The sequence below is a fragment of the Anolis sagrei genome, chromosome 1 (genome assembly GCF_037176765.1).
Source record: "Anolis sagrei isolate rAnoSag1 chromosome 1, rAnoSag1.mat, whole genome shotgun sequence".
Lineage (NCBI taxonomy): Eukaryota > Metazoa > Chordata > Lepidosauria > Squamata > Dactyloidae > Anolis > Anolis sagrei.
The window spans coordinates 247161444-247178845 of NC_090021.1; the positions used below are offsets into that span (position 1 = coordinate 247161444).

Sequence of the window (17402 nt, forward strand, 5' to 3'; positions counted from 1 at the left end):
CAGGTCGGGAGGAGGAGGAGGAGGAGGGGGGGAGGGGGAACCTTCCCTGAGCAACGGCCCGAAGGGGCGGGGGGAGCACGCACGCCTGTGCGCGCGCACCCTCCACGTGACGGAGGGAGCGCGAGGAAGGGGGCGGCCGCCGGGTGACGTCATGGCTGGGCAGAGAGGGAGAGGCGGGGCTGAAGAAGGGGAGGGGGGCCCAGAAGGGAGGGGCCAGGAGGAGGAGGAGGAGGAGGAGATTTCCCTCCTTCCTCTGCTGTCAGTCAGCTGTGTGCCGAAGGGTCGTGGTGTGCTGCCTCTAGTAGGAGAGCTTTCTGGGCCTGTGTAAGATAAACTTAACAGTTAAGTTGTTTCTCTTTTCTATTCTTATCTGTTTGTTTATCTGACTCTCGTGAACGAGTTAAAGCGACGAGAAGATGACATAGAAATATAACATAAGGCGTTATCTTTAATAGTTTGTCCGGGCTTCTAACTCTTCCCCAGGTTCAGTCAGGGCCCTTCCCCACAGTCATGTAACCCAAACTATCAAGGCAGGAAATCGCACAATATCTGCTTTTAACTGAGTTATCTTGAGTCCACACTGACATATATTCCAGTTCAAAGCAGAACGTGTGAGATTGTTTGCATGGTATTCTGGGTTATTTGGCTGGACCCTCAGTTTGTTGAATCCCATTTTGGGAGGAGGAGCCCCCCCCGTAGTGCAGTGGGTTAAACTCTTGTGTCAGCAGGACTGGAGACTGACAGGTCGGAGGTTCGAATCCGGTGAGAGTACAGATGAGCTCCCTCTGTCAGCTCCAGCTCCCCATGAGGGGACATGAGTGAAATCTCACACCAGGAGCGACTTGCAGTTTCTCAAGTCACTCCTGACACGAAAAAAATATATTAAATAACTAAAGGAATTCAATATATCAACAATAAATTCCACAAATGCATTCAATGCAGACATGAATTCCGTAAATTAAATCACCCCCTCAAAAATACCTTGAAAGTGTGCTAAAGTGGGCCTTATAACACTAAATGGCATCAAATTTGAAGATATGGAGGTCACTTCCTTCTTCATGGGTAAATAAATAGTCCTTTTGCGAGTGCCAGATGTGTTGCTATGAACTGAAGCTTCCTTGCAGCTGGACTCTGGCGCAGTTTGTGTGTCCCCCCCAAATGAGCTGCCACTTCAAAGCCCTAGAGTCACAGAGGGAAGTAGGAAGTGATCCGAGGAACTCAGAGCCAGGTTTCAGTCTGTGAGTGGTGCAGTTTCTCAAATGCACCTCTGTATTTTTCTTAAATTTATCAAATACCTCTCTGTGTTCTTTTTAAGTTTATCAAATGCACCACTGTGCTTAAAAAAACCTCTGCCCCCTCTTTCCTCAGCTTGCAGTAGAGCAAGGCAAGTCTGTAATGATTAGAAAAACATCCGGAGGTTCAGCATGTCAGTCAGCTTGGCGCTTGTGAGAAATCTTTATCAAATATGTATTGTGTGGTTTTGATTGGCTGGTGAGTGGCCATTTTTTTTTCATTTTCAGGAGCAACTTGAGAAACTGCAAGTTTCCCTGCTCCCCAGATTCGAACTGCCAACCTTTCGTTCAGGGTCTTAAACCATTGCGCCACCATAAGCTAGCACAATGGTTTAACCCATTGCGCCATATGGTTAAAGAGACTGAAAGAAATACACAGGAACTGTACAGTTTTGCTCTTGTGGGTTTAGAGCTGTATTCTCTGTGTGATCTTCAGAAGAGTAGGACGTAGGCAAGAGCTCCTGAAAAGGCTTTAGCAATTTGTGGAGCCATTTTAGGGCATATGGTTGAATTTCAGTTTGGGTTCCAGTTCCCATATTTAGCTCGAGATGTAGATTGAGCTGAATGAAGGAGCTAATTCACATATATTTTCCTCCCACAAGTTTGAGCATTGCATGGATGCATTTCTAAGAGAGAGAAAAAATACATGTGGCATATTCATTACAACATGTGGTGGGTGGGTCCAAGGCCAGTAAGCAAGTGAACGTGCTTCTGATTGTAGTCAGTTCTTCAAAAAAGTTGTCAGAAATGCTTAACTCTTTAAACTTCAAACAGAATCTTAGGAGTAGATTCAGTTTCTCACCGATAATAGTAATCTGTGGCAAATATGGTTGAATTGCAACTGGCTGTCACTAAAAGGAAAATAACATAGGATACACAACTCTTAATACAGGAAGCAGAATTACTTAGTTTGCCTCTGTAATTCTCTGTGAAATATGGTTTATGGTTTCAATTGGAGTCTTGTGATGGAACTAAGATTAGCATGTTTTAGATTATTTTTCACATGATAGTTTGGGATGCTTCCACATGACAGTATGTCTTCAAAAAATCATAGGCTTCTGAAGATACTCTACTGACTCTTTACTCTTTCTCCTCTTCTGACCCTGCATTTAGGTCATACGTTACTTTGCAGTACAGCCAAATTTGCCATAGTTTACCATGAATAGGGAAATGAAGAAACAGCTGATTTTTTTTTTTTGGCAATTCAAAGTGTCTTGATATGTTGAGACAACTTTATTGAGAGTTTTAAGTTTTGCAACATTTCTTGTTTGCAGAGAGGATGAGATGGTCAATACATTTTTGTGGGAGTTTCTGCAACTCGCACAAAATGCATATGAGCAAACTATGTTATTTCCTGTTCTAAAGCAAATAACACATCTATCATAAATAATATAATTAGTCTCCTGATGCTTTTCCTTTGAAAAAGTACATGCTGCAAAGCAGGGGCTATTGTAGGTAGCTGTTCAATTTACTCCAAATTAGTCTAAAAATGAACACTTCTCCTTGTTCTCTCACGACAGTGCAATAAACAAGCATTTACATTCCTCTCCATCATTATTAAACTAGAATCAGCACTTGCCCTTCAAGCCAAAATTGGGAATGTCACCACAAACGGTGGCTAATGCTAGCTTTTTTGAAAAGACCACCAGCAGCTCATAGCTTGTTTGCTCATCTCAAATCACAGGTATGCAACTGTATGGGGGTCAGGAAACATTTTCTCTCTCTAAACCCCACTGCAGGCCTTACCTCTCTTTCAACGATGCTCCCAAATAAATGTATCTTTGCTGGTGTCCTTCCCAAAACCGTGACTAGAATTTGGAGTTGGAGACCTTTAGGGACCACATGTGGATTTCATGGCTTCAAGTGGCCCATAGGCTGCACCATGTACAAATTTTAAAATATTTCTGTAGATCAACAAGAGTTGCATTAAAAGCTCTCTGTAACCAATGTTTCAATTATATATCAAATCAGAACAAAATGTATTTGTTTATAATATTTATATACTAATCTCAAAATAGTAAATAGTAAAAATAAATAGTAAAAGATAGCTTGCAAACATTTTTTTACAATTATTTTGACACGGGTGAGCCCTCACATTTACACCTTTTATCTTGAGCAAAGGAACTATAATGTCTAAATAGATTCTACTTGCCTTGGATACCATCTTCTGCCTATTGGGCTAGATAGTGTCCAGGCCAAGAAAACAGGACTGTACGCACTATTGCACCATTCAGATAGGTGATAGCACTTGCAATTGCCACATGAATGAGTTCAGTGGAATTATTCCTCTCTCTTGGTGATATCAGTACTTTCTAACTGGGCCTTGGGGCTGGGGGAGGGGGAACCTTTCCAGAAATACCTGCCTCCGGCCTAGATAGTGTCTCAGTCAGATGGTCTTCCAGCAGATTGCTGATCGAGAAAAGAAGGCCCTTTTTTACAGGTGGGCATAGGTAGGAATATAACCTAGACAAAAATATAATTTTTGGTGATTTTATTGAAGTGTTAGGAATGCTAGACCCAGAGGGAAAAATAAATGTTTAAAGAGCCAGGTGTTAGTTAAGCAGTGCAGAAATCATATTTCTCACTTCTTTCCTACAGGTGGATCTGGAAAATGAATTGGTAACAAGTGTACTTCATTGTCTTTTTGTGTGTGAGTTATGTCAGTGCCAGCGATACCTGAATCTTACAGTCATGTACTGTCAGAATTTGAATGCCTTGATCCATTGCTTTCTGCTCTCAGATTGGATTCTAGTCGTCTCAAGGTGCGTTTGAGTTCTTGTTGTAGAACTCTCGCAGTATTTAAAAGTCTAATATCCTTGTATTTTATGACAGTTATTGAGGGGCACATTTATTTGGGATATTTTGGATTTTGAATGTATTCCAGAGGCAGAAGATATCATTTGAACTTAATTTGGGCAAAATGAATGAACAGCTGTGGCCCTCCAAGTGATGTTAGACTACAACTCTCATGATCATACTGGATAAAGTCCAACAACAACTGGAGGGCCACTGGTTGTCAACCCTTTGAGTAGAACCTTACAGCTTTTTCACTTGAAAAAACCCCAAAATAATTAAAAACAAGGGATGATAAATTGTTGTTGAAAAAGTAGGCAGAAATCTTGATGAGAAATTGTTTTTCTGATTGTCTTATTTAAGAAAGAATTGTGTAGATTACAAATTATGTATTTAATGAAGTGGAAGGAAAATATGACAGTTTATAGTAATGATTTTAGGAAATACATGGGGCAGCCTGTGCCATCAGTAATCATTCAAAAGAAGTAAATAAGTTCATTTAATCTCAGTAAATCTGGTTTTGACTGTAAAATTAAGCAGAGTTCAGTAGTTATTTCTCTGATTTAGAATCCAGGATTCGTTGGTAGTTTCCAGCTAAATGATCCCCTTGATTAAAATTTTGGCAATTGAGACTCCCTGTTTCACAAAAAATGAAAATAAATGGAATAGCAATACTTATTTTTAAGGGAAAAAACAGGTTACATTGGGAAAGGTGTTAGTACACTCTAACGCACACACATATTTTTATGTGTGAAAATGTTTATATGTAATGTTCATAGGGGAAAGGAAAGAGAGAACAAAGTTTAGAAACTACAGAAAACTTTAGAGGGGAAGATAATAAAAAACTCAACAATTCCATCAGAAATATTTGTCAAAGTCACAATCCAAATGTGAAATTTGAAAAAAAATGTCTAAAAAGGTGAAACAGATAGCTCTTGCTTTGCAAATATATTTTACATTTCTCAATCATCTCCTGCAAAAAAAAAAAAAAAAAAACCCCTGTAAAATTCCTTTTGCATTGGATATTTATTACCTAAATGTTAGTCCTTAATAAAAAAAAGAAGTTAATATAAAAGAGAAGCTGATGTGTCCGATGTCACATCCATGCTAGAAACAGACATATGTCTTAAGAGATCAGCATGGTTAGTCTGCATTATGTTAAAATAATGACTTCGAACATAGAGACAATGTCTTGTAATCACCTTTCTCTTTTTAAGTGCACGTGTGTAGCAGTTTCTCGAAAATGGCTGGCACTAGGTAGTTCAGGTGGAGGTCTGAACCTTATTCAGAAGGAGAGCTGGAAACAGAGGCTTTTTCTCACTCATAAGGTAAGACTGAGGAGAAATTTTCAGGAATCTCAGACAGAGGATAAAATGTAATTTGAAAAAGCTGAGAAGGCTGTTTCATTAAAAACCCCAATGATAAATAAGTCTTTGATTTAAGAAACATATCAAAACTTTTTTTTACTAAGTACTGTAGCAGTGGTAAAGCTCAGACTTTGCAGATGCTTTCTCATTTATTTATTTGGGACATACTTTCAAAAAAATAAAAAGTGTCTAGTTCAATAATGGGGACTAGAATTTATGATGAAGATGTCTGAGTCATCAAAAGTATATTAAAAAGTGATTAAAGGTGGAAAATTAACATGGAAAACTTGGGCTGCAGTTGGGAGCCATGGCTGTGGCATTGAATCTTAGCAGGAGAAATTTGACAATTTTTTTTTCAATAGGAAGGTGCCATTTCCCGCATTGCCTTTTGCTTACACGATGAGGACTATGTTGCTGTATCTACAAGGTGGGAACATTATGAAAAGTTAGTTTATGTTTTTAAGTTATAGTACTGATTTTGTTTGCTATTTGCATGGATAGTGCAATGTAATAAATGATACAATGCGAATAAATAATACTGTACAACTAAGCTTCCACTTACAGTTTTTTCTTATGCCCAAAACTATCAAATTATGATTGATGCAAACTGCTCTTACAGGTTCTGGTCAGATAATAAGCTGGTTTCCACAGGCCAATGTTCACAACATTTAAGCACAATGATAATTGTGGTTTACTGAAAGCTAATATTAGAAGTATGTCAGCCTCCCCTTTTGCAAACAGTAGAAGAAGATGAGATGGAAGGAATGCAAGAGCCCATTGTGTTGTTCATGACCTTAGTTACAAAGCCATGATTCGTCACTGCATCTGAAGTATGCCATTGCCTTTTTGATTCTTTCTCCATCCCAATATGTTTTTCTGCATCTAGTAAACTTTTAGTATTGACCTTGCTATGACAATCTGATGGGAGTTACATACTACAACTATAAGGCCACAGGTTTGCCACTGTATGTTAATGATTAAAGAGGGACAAAATGCATGTGGCAAAAGATTTGGAATATGAAGAGAGTGATTTGAAATAATCTTTTCTTTGGAATTACCAGTTGACTGGATTTTGTAACATAATGTTTGTAAATAGGATTTAAATATTGTGGAAAGCTTAGGGTTTGATACTTTTTTTAACCGAAGAACTTACATTAATATCCACTGGACACTCTTACTGGATATACAGGGTGTCCCAAAAGACAACATACATAGGGAAAATGGGAATTTGTAGCCATATGTACCTTTACGTACAAAATATTAATTACAAAATGTTCCTATGTACAGAGGCACCCTGTAGTTGGGGGAAATACATTTCACCCTGTAACTCGTAGCATCAGCTTCCATTCTTAAAGCAGGGAAGCAGGAGTTTCATATCCATAATTGTGTTCATGGGAGTTTTAAGTACAGGACTTTAATACTGTAGGTATGCTAGGTGCTTTGTCCTTTCTTGAATTTGTGGTTTTTTTTTTAATTCAAAACTAAACTTGCAGGATTGTCTGATTTATCATTGACATTATGTTTTATTTTATGTTTATTATATGGTCATTATTATTGAGCATTGTACAGTCTGTTGGCTTGAGAGTTAAATCTTCAAAACAAACAAACAGGTATACCTTATTTTTACAGTCAAGGCCTCGTTGTTGTCTGGGAACTGAATCAGGAACGTCGTGGGAAGCCAGAGAGAATTTATATTTCATCTGAGCACAAAGGCAGAAAAGTGACAGCTCTGTGTTGGGATACTAACGCACTACGTGTTTTTGTTGGAGATCATGTGGGGAAAGTATCTGCTATCAAAATTAATACATCTAAACAAGGAAAGGTAAATTTTAGGATTGAAATCTGGTACAGTTTTCCTTGTTTTTCTGTAATAATCCAGTGTGTGTGCATTTCTTCTGTTTTTTCTCTATAGGCCACCACCTCGTTTGTGATGTTTCCTGTTCAGATTATAACCACTGTTGACTCTCGTGTTGTTCAGCTCGATTATTTGGATGGCAGGTTGCTTATCTCTTCTCTTACTCGCTGTTACTTATGTGACACAGAGAGGTAATCAATCATCATTATAGTAGTGGGTTGTTGTAGTTTTTTGAGCTATATGGCCATGTTCTAGAAGATATAGTAGTTAATTAATTAATCATCATAACAGTAGTGTCTCGGATATAACTTTGATACACTGTAGGCTCGTGAGCTATCCCCAGTATTACTTAAATTTTGTTTTAAAACCCCTCAATATTTTTAACTGCAAAAAAACAAAACTCTCTCACTCTGGGCTTTAGGGGTCAATTTGGTGAGTTCTGGAGGTTGTGTACAATATGTTTTAAGCTGATGGGTAATGCTTTCCCCAATTTTTCATCAATTCTTGTTTGGCAAAAAAAAAAAATCTGATCATTAAACCAAGCAAATTACTCTGCAGACCTGGTGCAACTAGTCTCTCCTTGGAGCCTGTGAGCATTATAAAAAAAGTTTAAAAACTGTAGAATTTGGTGCATGGATTGTGGGTTGGAGCGGTTAAATGTTGAGTGTATATGCCCCAAATAACTGGAGATGTTGCCTAGACCATCTGCAACAGTGTTTATAATGCTATGCACCTTAAGTACTACTAATTCTGTCACATTGTTATTTGCAGGTAATAACAGTTTATGCATTAGATTTTATCTTGGGTTTTGTTTTTTGTTTTTGTGACCAGGTCATCCAAGGTTCTCTAGTACATTAAAATACAAGCTTTACAACTGTAATTCCCCTTCATTTTCCTAGACCTCAAAAAGTTGTTCCCCTGAACCTTTCTTGGTATTTTTGTAATAGTTCCCCTGTGGTCAAGATTAGTTTGAATGAAAAAAATGAGTGAGTTGAGAATGTAAAGTAATAGATGCATAAAAGGAAACATGTATTGTTTACAAAAAGGGTCTAGTTCAGGCAATCACAGACCCCAGCCCATGGGTGAGATGTGGCCCCTTGGGTTGCTTTCTTCAGGCTTCCTCGGTCTATCTGTCCTCTCAGCATGAGGATGTGGTGGCCCACATGTCCCCATCCTGAGAAGAGAGCCAGGACAGAGACATGTCTGCTGAGAGCTTTCTGGAGCTCTCGGCAGCTGCTTGTCTCTTTGTTATCTCAATATGAGGATGCGTTGGCCTGCTGCATACCCATGCATACCTGTGCTGAGTGGACAACTGAGTATGAAATCCTCCTCTCAGCAGGATCCTGCAGGTACACACGGCTGCAGGTTCTTCTTTTAGCAGGGGGGCGCAGCAGCCTCTCCCCGCCTCTTCTCCAAGCACCCCCCCCCCCCGCCTCCCTCTCCTCTGTGCCAACTTCCTGCGGCCTCTTTCCTGCCCTGCAGTGCGGCCCTCATCACAAAAAGTTTGTCCATGCCTGGTCTAGGCATACATCTGTAGGAGTCTTCAACAAGTAGAAAGGCACTCCTATTTATGTTAGGCAGCTCTGCCAAATTCTTCTGATTTTCATGTTCTCTTATAGATGCCCCATTGTAAGTTGTGTTCACTGTGTTTCTTAATCATCATGAATGGGTTTTTAGGTTGCAGAGCTTGCAGGAAAATCTTATTTATATAGCAGTTGTTTGTTTGTTTCTGGATCCCATCTTTGGTATTTTATGTGTCAGTATTGTGCCATAACACTATTCATTGTATGTATGTTAATTCTTTCTGTGCGGTCTTGAAGGTCTTTTAAAACTGTGTTTTGTTGTATTGTTGAAGGCTTTCACGATCCACTTCAAAGATTCTTAGTGTACAGGGGAAAGGAAAGGAAGAATGAATCTAACCATTTTATTTCGGCATATGTTTTCATGGGGTACAACTCACTTCTTAACCTTATGCTTAAATCTGTGATTCTCAACCTGTGGGTCCCCAGGTGTTTTGGCTACAACTCCAGAAATCCCAGCCATTCCACCAGCTGTTAGGATTTCTGGGAACTGAAGACCAAAACATCTGGGGACAAACTGGTTGAGAACTACTGGCTTAAATGACTCTTAAAAGGTAACACAACACTCATTTTTTCATTATTGAAATAAGTTAACAAACTATCTCTGAAAATCCATATCAAAGGGTTTCATTTGGAAGACGACACCTATTTGATTCTAGTAGTATTTTCTTCTGACATTTTGCCTGCATCTGTGTCTGGCAGATGCATCCTCTGAATATGTCAGCCACAGATGCAAGTGAAACATCAGGAGAAAACACTGCTATAACATAGTCATATTGTCTGGAAACCACACAACACCCCTGTTTTTTTTCTTTGTCATCTTTTATAAAGTTAAATGTTCTTTTCTTGCATTTTTGTTAAATAGGGAAAAGTTTTGGAAAATTGGAAATAAGGAGAGAGATGGTGAATATGGAGCATGTTTTTTCCCTGTTGGAAAGACGTGTGGAAGCCAGCAGTCTCTGATATATTGTGCACGTCCTGGTTCACGGATGTGGGAGGTGAACTTTGAAGGAGACGTGCTAAGTACACATCAGTTCAAGCAGCTTCTTTCATCATCGCCTCTCCCTATTGTTACTCTAAGGTATTTGGTCTTACTCATAGGCTGTACTGGGCAGGGAATTGCTTATGTAGTGTCAATGGTTATCATAAATCCTTAGATGTTAAGTTCCATTTAATTGGGTTCATTTGTAGGAGGAAATATCCTGCTGTATGCATATGTGAGTGAAGGGAACCTGGGTCAAATTAAAGCATGGAGTCTGTTAAATGTGATCAGAATATTTTTCAAGTAGCATACCTATCATGCATAACTGTTCATTCTTTAGCACCCTTGTCTTCTAATGAACGGTGTGCAAATGTGGTTTCAGACAGTGTTATCTATGTCATTCATTTACACAATTCCACAGATTCACATTGGTGTGTAAAAGGGAACTTGTAGCACATTTGAGGCTAACTGAGAGAAATAAATTTGTGGTATAAGCTGTTCTCTTTTAGTCAATATCAAAAAGACACTTCAGGATGTATTTGCATAGTCATACAGCTGGATTCATCTGCCAGCCAAAGTGCAAACACTTTGCATAGAATGGGCTTATAGTTACCTTCTTCTGATGTTGGGCTCTGCAGATGTTATAAACATTCATGCATTCTCTCTCACACATATAGAAGTAATGTTTGATTCAGTAAACAAGATAGAACCAGCCTAACACAAACATAAAATAATTCTTTTTTAAAGGGAGGATTTGGAGTGTACTGTTTCTGCCTGCTCCCCTCAGTCGTTGGCTTTCCCCAGGCTGCTTTATTTGAGGTAAACAGAACACAATTGTTTAATATTTATTGGCAGATTATTGATTCATGTTTAAATATTTCTTCCATAACATAATAAATCACTTTTTTGTTTCACTTTCATTTCAAGGAGCTTTAGATGGCATCCTTATTTTTCTTGTTCTTGATTTTTGTTAACAGAACAACCCTGTAGAGTGGTTAGGCTGAGTGGCAACAAAAGTTACTTAGTAATGTTCATGGTTAGGTTAGATTTGAACGCAGGTGCCCCTGCCCTGTGTTTGATGTTTTGATGACTCCATGAAGTTGCTGCTTGTTACAGAATAATTCCTGTTAATTTTATAAGAATGTCAGAAAAAATCATGGTCTTCTTATTTATAAATAAACATATTTTCTTGACTGAGCGACAGTTTCTGTAAGAGGGTAGACCAGGAAATTGAACGCCAGTACCTTTGCTATCTTGCCTGCAAACAGAAAGAGCTGGTTTTCACACACTTGTAGTCTAATTCTGCGCATGTTTTTTGGAAGTAAGTTCCACTAATATTTGTAGGCATTACTCTCAAGTAAGAGGGCACACCGCATATGTATGAACTACCTTCACTCTCCTTGTATGGAACACTGAAAGAAGGAGCTCCCCTCCATTATTTTCTCTTAGGTTAAGCTTTGACTTCCTTCTCGGTATGGACAGTGTTTTCATTTTGTTTTAGGATTTAGAACCAAGGGTCAAGTTTAACCATGATAAATTGTTAAGAGGAGAAAGGAGGAAATAAAAGGCTTGACTAAAAAAACAAACTTGAGTAAACTATCAAGAATTAAGTAAATATACAGTAGTATGTTTTGTAAATAAATTAAGTCAAAATGATTAATTTTTAACATGTTCACCTACTATATATAATCATGTATGAATCAAGAGCTGGTTTTGTGGCCAGAAGTATGCTGCCTTGGGAACATCACTCCCATTTTCCCACTCAGGTATTCAAAAAAGAGAGATGGGACAGCAGAGTGCAGGGCGGCGGGGGAGGGGGGGTGTTCTTTTTTAGATTTTCTCTCTTTTTGCTACACTACTCAGAGAAGGGGTTCCTTTCTTGATAAGAGTTAAGGTACAGTATTTGCATTAGCTTGTAGATTCAGTCGATTCAGTTTTTTGGGATTTTTTGACTAAAATTTCTAGACTTATGTATAAGTATATATGGTAAATTTAACCAACCAATAAGTCAATTGCATTTGGACTTTTTTATTTGTCTTACTGAATTTATGCGGATTTATTGACAAATCTAATCTTTTAAGTCAATTTGCAGTCTACCTATCTCTGGTTTACTTCTTCATTTCCTGTTGTTTCCTGTTGTTTGGCTTGTTGGATGAGAAATCGAAAACCATTCTGGATACTCACATTATCTTCTGCATCATCTTTTGTTTACAGTGACCACTGTGTCATGACATGGACAGAAAGAGGCATTTATATTTTCCTTCCCCAGAATATTCAAGTTTTGCTCTGGAGTGAAATTAAAGGTAAAGCATATGTTGCCCAGAGAACTCAGTTCTTAAAAGTTAGCTTTTATGTGATTTTGAAATAATACTACATACATTACTAGGAACATATGTTACAATGGAAATTTTGAATATTAAAACTTATCTTATTAGAAAGTAAATTTTATTATAGATTGAAAGTATATTATCACCTCCTTTCTTTGCATGTACAGAAATATATCCTTGTAAATCAGCATACATGGACATAGGAGTACTTTAGATTCATACATGATGTTTTCCTTAGGTGTCAGAATGAGGTTAAGTCCACATTTGGAAATATATAGTGTTGAGATTTTCATTTTTTAATGTCAAAACAGACAGAAGTAAATAACTTGTTATATATAAGGTGGAGAGAAAATGTTAAAACTATAAAGAAATGGACAAAATGGATATAGGATATCTTTTTAAAAAACTAATTTATGTATTTATGTTTGAATTTTAAATTTATGTTTACTTAGAGTATGGATGTGAATTGGTTAGAGAAATGTCCAATTATGTTTATTTACAGCCATTGTTGTTTTCTTTATTTGTGGTTTTTCTAATAAAAACTTGAAGGGGAAAAGAACCAGATTGACGTTACTTTAGCTTTCTACAACATATTTTGGGGGGCAGTTTTCAGCAGCTCTTGATAACATGAATATTAGTGAAGAACCATGGGAATAGAAATGTAGTAGTCTGGAGGGCACTGGATTCAAAGAGGCAGCACTGACGTAAGAGAACTAAGGAGGTACCTTTCCCCAGGATTAAGACTGAAGCGATGTGAAGTTTGCATTGTTTGCAGCCCTGAATTTGTTATTGCATAGTTGGGGTATTTTATGCCTATGATCTTTAGGCAGTGCAATGACAGAAGACAAATCTTATCTTTCATATATTTGTTAGCAGAAAGGCTTAATGGGGGAAATAAGATTTGGCGAAACATTGTGTGCTGTAATAGAAATCTGTATCCAGACTGATGCCTTTGATCATCTGTTTTATCTAGATATTCAAGATATTGCAGTACATAAAAATGAACTCTTCTGTTTGCACACCAATGGAAAAGTCTCCCATCTTTCTCTTCTGCCTGTTGAAAAATGCATAGAACGTTTACTTAGGCGAAGCTTATGGACCCTTGCAGCCAAAATCTGCTGTCTTTTCCAAAATTCTGTTGCCTTGTGTCGGGTAACCAAAATGAACTTTTTTTTATTATTCCCACCCTTTTTAAATAGTTCTCTTGGATGTGTTTTCTAAGAAGTAATATTTCAGTGTAAACATCTTTTTCTATCCCATTAATTTACTTGAAGGAAATTCACAGAATTAATTTCTCTTCTTCCTCCCAGGTCTTTAGAACATTTTAGGGAGGCTTTCTGAAGCAGTACAGGGTTGGTTCAGTGTAAAGTGGAGTTATAGTCATCTAAATGTTGCACTTTTCCTTTTCCCAGCCTTTGACAGCTTCTCCCACATAGTTCAGTAAGGCTAAAGAGAAGGGACAGAAAGTGAGGCTTTCTTTATGTGATTCCTTAAATTAATTTGATCTTTTGATTTAAGATATTGTGACACATAGTATCACAGCTAACTGCTTTTGTATGACTTAATGTTCCTCTGCAACCTTAACACACTTAGAAGCCTGGTATTTTTCTGTCTAATCAAAATTTCATTTTATGTATCAATAGGCAAGAAAAGCTCTTCCTATAGATAAGCTAGAACACTTGAAAGCACAGTTGGATCTTTCAACTCAAAGTGGTATCATTGCTCAACTTGAAGAACTGATATCAAAACTTGAGCCTCTGGATTCTGCATGCAGCAGTAGGAGAAGCAGTATTTCTTCACATGTAAGCATATTCCTTTAAGACTCTTTAAATACAAAATAATTGGCTAGATTTTTATTCCTTTGTTTAGTAAGGTGTTCTGCCTTCTGCCTTTCTTTGAAGTGTTAAATGCAATATGCATTAAATCTGTTTCTAATTGAAACCATTACCTTGAACTATAAAGTAAATTCCAAGATGCTTTTATTGTGATCTAAATTGGGTGGCATACTAACTGGTGCACAGAGAGACAGAATACAATAAACCTAGGTATTGGAGGCTTCTCCCTGAAAATTGGGTTCAGTTTTCGTACAAATCCAACTGAACAGATATGCTTTAAACCTCTACACTTATCTGCATATTCGGGTCCACTCCTGTTTTCTTATATATGTACTGGAGTATTGCTGTTCTTTGGAGGTCTGAAATTTGCAGTTACTATATATTAAGATGTTAAATATTTCCATTCATTTTTCCCTGTTGAAAGCAATGACCTTTGCAAGTGCTTGTATTTGTTTATATCATTTTGCTGAATGGTAAAGTAATGCTTAAGTACGTCCCATTGATTCAGTGGGTCTGCTGTCATTGAAAGTAGCAACTGGACTTAGACTTTGGGCTTACACTACATTTTAAACATTGCTTTGAAAGGGAAGACTTTTACATTTTTCTAATTTCTTAATAGGAAAGTTTTAGCGTATTAGATTCTGGAATTTATCGTGTTATTAGTCGAAGAGGGAGTCAATCTGATGAGGATACTTGCTCCTTACATAGTCAAACCCTATCAGAAGAGGAAAGATTGAAAGAATTTCAGACACAACAGGAAGAAGAGCACATGGAATTAGGTAATGTAAAGGTTTCTCTGTCAATCTAGTAAAGAACTGGCATGTCTGATCTTTTGCATACGTGAAATAACTGTTCCGTGTTTTCTATTGTCAGTAGTACGGTACCTTATTGTCATGTGAGTGATATTCCTAACAGTCCATATCTTTTCTTCCTATCTTTAACTTTAATTCAGTTTAGATCAGCATTCAGCCTCTAGTACTGGCCAGCTAGATCATCTCAAGTTACTTAAAGGCAAGCAAGCAGCAATTAGAAACAGACTGATTTCAATGGTTATGAGAAGTAAGCAAAAGGGTCCCCCAAAGATATGTTCTGAAACAATTACCAGCAGTTTTTTTTTAATGAATGGCTACCTTGTGTGCTATTCAGGGTATATCACATGTAATTAAAAGAATCACTGTTCTGACTGATTGCATCTGAAGAAGTAGACTGGGCACACAGAAGACTGGGCAACTTGGAAGGCACTGAACAGACTGTGCTCTGGCACCACGATGTGGAGCCAGCCTTAAGAAATGGAGCCACAAAGTGGAGTCCATAACATGCGAGTGTGGAGAAGAGCAAACCATAGACCACCTATTACAATGCAATCCGAGCCCTGCCACATGCATATTGGAGGACCTTATTATAGCAACACCTGAGGCACTCCAAGTGGCCAGCTCCTGGTCAAAGGACATTTAATATAATGCCAAGCTTTTAAACTTGGTTTGTGTTTTTTAAATACATTACAACTGTATCATTGGTTCACTTCTGATACGATAAATAAATAAATTCCCTCAGTTAATACTTAAGGTGCTACAAGATCTCTTTGCATAGTGGTATTCCAGACTACTATGTCTATGTTTTTGAATTGTCTATTGACTAAGTCAAAATTGCATCTGGATGTCTAATATGGATTCTAGCAGATAGTTCTTTTAGATTCTGCATTTTACCTGATTACTGTCTAAACCTCAAACATAGGTATGCTTTTAGTTTATGAGTAGTGTGTTCTGGATCTATATTGTCTTTTGTTAGGCATTCTGAAACTAAGCTGAAAGGTTATACAGGTAACTTGAAAAGTTTTCCTAAACTTCTTAAATCATTGGAGCAATGGGGTACAGAATGCATTACCTCTTTTTGTTTGGTTTGGAAAAGATGGCAATAAGGACTGAATAAGGCAATTCCAGCCGTGTGGTTTTTGAGTTGCAAGAGGCAAGGAGACATGGTCCTTATGGGGACCATGGCATTCAATCATTCCTGTTGTCAGACCATTTTATTTTATGACTTTAAGCATTTTTTAATTTTGTTTGTTAGACAACGTGTCTCATGCTTCTGTGGTGGTCGACACTGATCGGAATGAGACTTTTCTTCCATTCAGTATTCCATTGTCATTCCGTTCCCCATCTCCTCTCGTCTCTCTTCAGGCTGTCAAGGACAGGTAAAGTCATGTGTGAATTCCTCGTCCATTACATCCTTCTCCCTCTCTTCTTGTCCAGTCATTACACATAATGTGTTAATCCTTCCCCAGTTTTTCAAACCATCCTTGATGCTTTGAAGCTAGCCTGAGAAAATGGTGAAAAAAGAAGTAGTTTTGTCTAGGATAGGTTTTGCCTAATTTCAAAATCTGGATGGAGCTGATTTTAACTTTCTCTTTAATGCTGCATGTTATCAACATGATAACATATAATCCCAGATGCTGTCAATTTAGGAAGGGTGAATTAATAAAAAAAGTAAGAAGGTGCAAGACTGTAGGAGGGAGCTCCAAAATGTCACAGACGGCCAATGAAACCCTCAGTTCCTGATAGTTGCCCATCCCAGCTTCAATTATTTCCTGCTCATTTGATAAGAAATTGAGGAAACACAAATGTGCCTCAGCATTGAGGAAACATGAATATGCCACTTAAAGAATTTAGATTTTGCACATAAGAATTACCCATATTTGAGGCCACCAGGAATGCTGCATTTCACAACTGAAAAATGGGAATCATCATAATGGAAGTTTCAGTCTGTGGCTTTCAGTCAACAAATTCCTCATGAGTTCACACATATTCTATTTTTATTCCTTTTTTTGTTTCTGCCTGATAAGTCAGCACAGCCACGTTTATAAAAAGTATATGTTTCTTCTTTGAACATATAAGAGTCAGGAATTATTTAGATTTTTGAACTATGGTATATATTTGTGTAGAAGCTATAAGCTGAGGGCAGGTTTGCGGGAAGGCAACGTTATGGATTTTGATGTGATCCATGGGTAAGTCAGAGGTCATTCTGGAGAGGGAAAATAACCAGCCCTGCCTGAAAGAGCCAGTCACCTCTAGCTGCCATTTCTGTCTTCCCACCTAGGCATCCAAAAAGGTATACAGGCAATGCATGTAATCTTGAATGAGTGGTTGCTATTGATTTCATTTACTTTCATAGCCACATAATATTAAGGGACCTGAAATATGAAAGAAATTGTACTGGAGATGTTTGGGTGTACTATCAAGTAATGCATTTAGGATTTGGGCTTTGCTCATTAGTTGTTATGGTGGATACAGGCCATAAATATCTGGGCTAGTATTTGAGCTTCCAATTTAATGCTGTAAAGGTTTTGCTTATACTCATACCTTAAACCTAGCAGC

General features: G+C 37.8%; 1 protein-coding gene across 6 annotated transcripts in view; it reads left to right on the top strand.

The window, feature by feature from the left end:
* The window catches only part of HPS5 (HPS5 biogenesis of lysosomal organelles complex 2 subunit 2), a 29290-nt gene that overhangs the window by 172 nt on the left and 11716 nt on the right, over positions 1-17402 (top strand). For 2 of the 6 annotated variants that reach the window (XM_060768056.2, XM_067462624.1), the window contains exons 2-13: positions 3891-4054; positions 5303-5413; positions 5815-5879; positions 7082-7274; positions 7365-7498; positions 9753-9968; positions 10617-10688; positions 12084-12172; positions 13170-13348; positions 13840-13998; positions 14651-14810; positions 16099-16222. In XM_060768056.2, coding sequence (XP_060624039.2) covers positions 3950-4054; positions 5303-5413; positions 5815-5879; positions 7082-7274; positions 7365-7498; positions 9753-9968; positions 10617-10688; positions 12084-12172; positions 13170-13348; positions 13840-13998; positions 14651-14810; positions 16099-16222 — 1607 coding nt within the window. In that variant the 5' untranslated portion in view covers positions 3891-3949. Of the gene's footprint in view, positions 1-233; positions 342-1469; positions 1492-2693; positions 2977-3886; positions 4055-5302; positions 5414-5814; positions 5880-7081; positions 7275-7364; positions 7499-9752; positions 9969-10616; positions 10689-12083; positions 12173-13169; positions 13349-13839; positions 13999-14650; positions 14811-16098; positions 16223-17402 lie in introns of those variants that run through there. The other 4 variants (XM_060768048.2, XM_067462621.1, XM_067462623.1 and 1 more) reach the window with 4 other exon arrangements.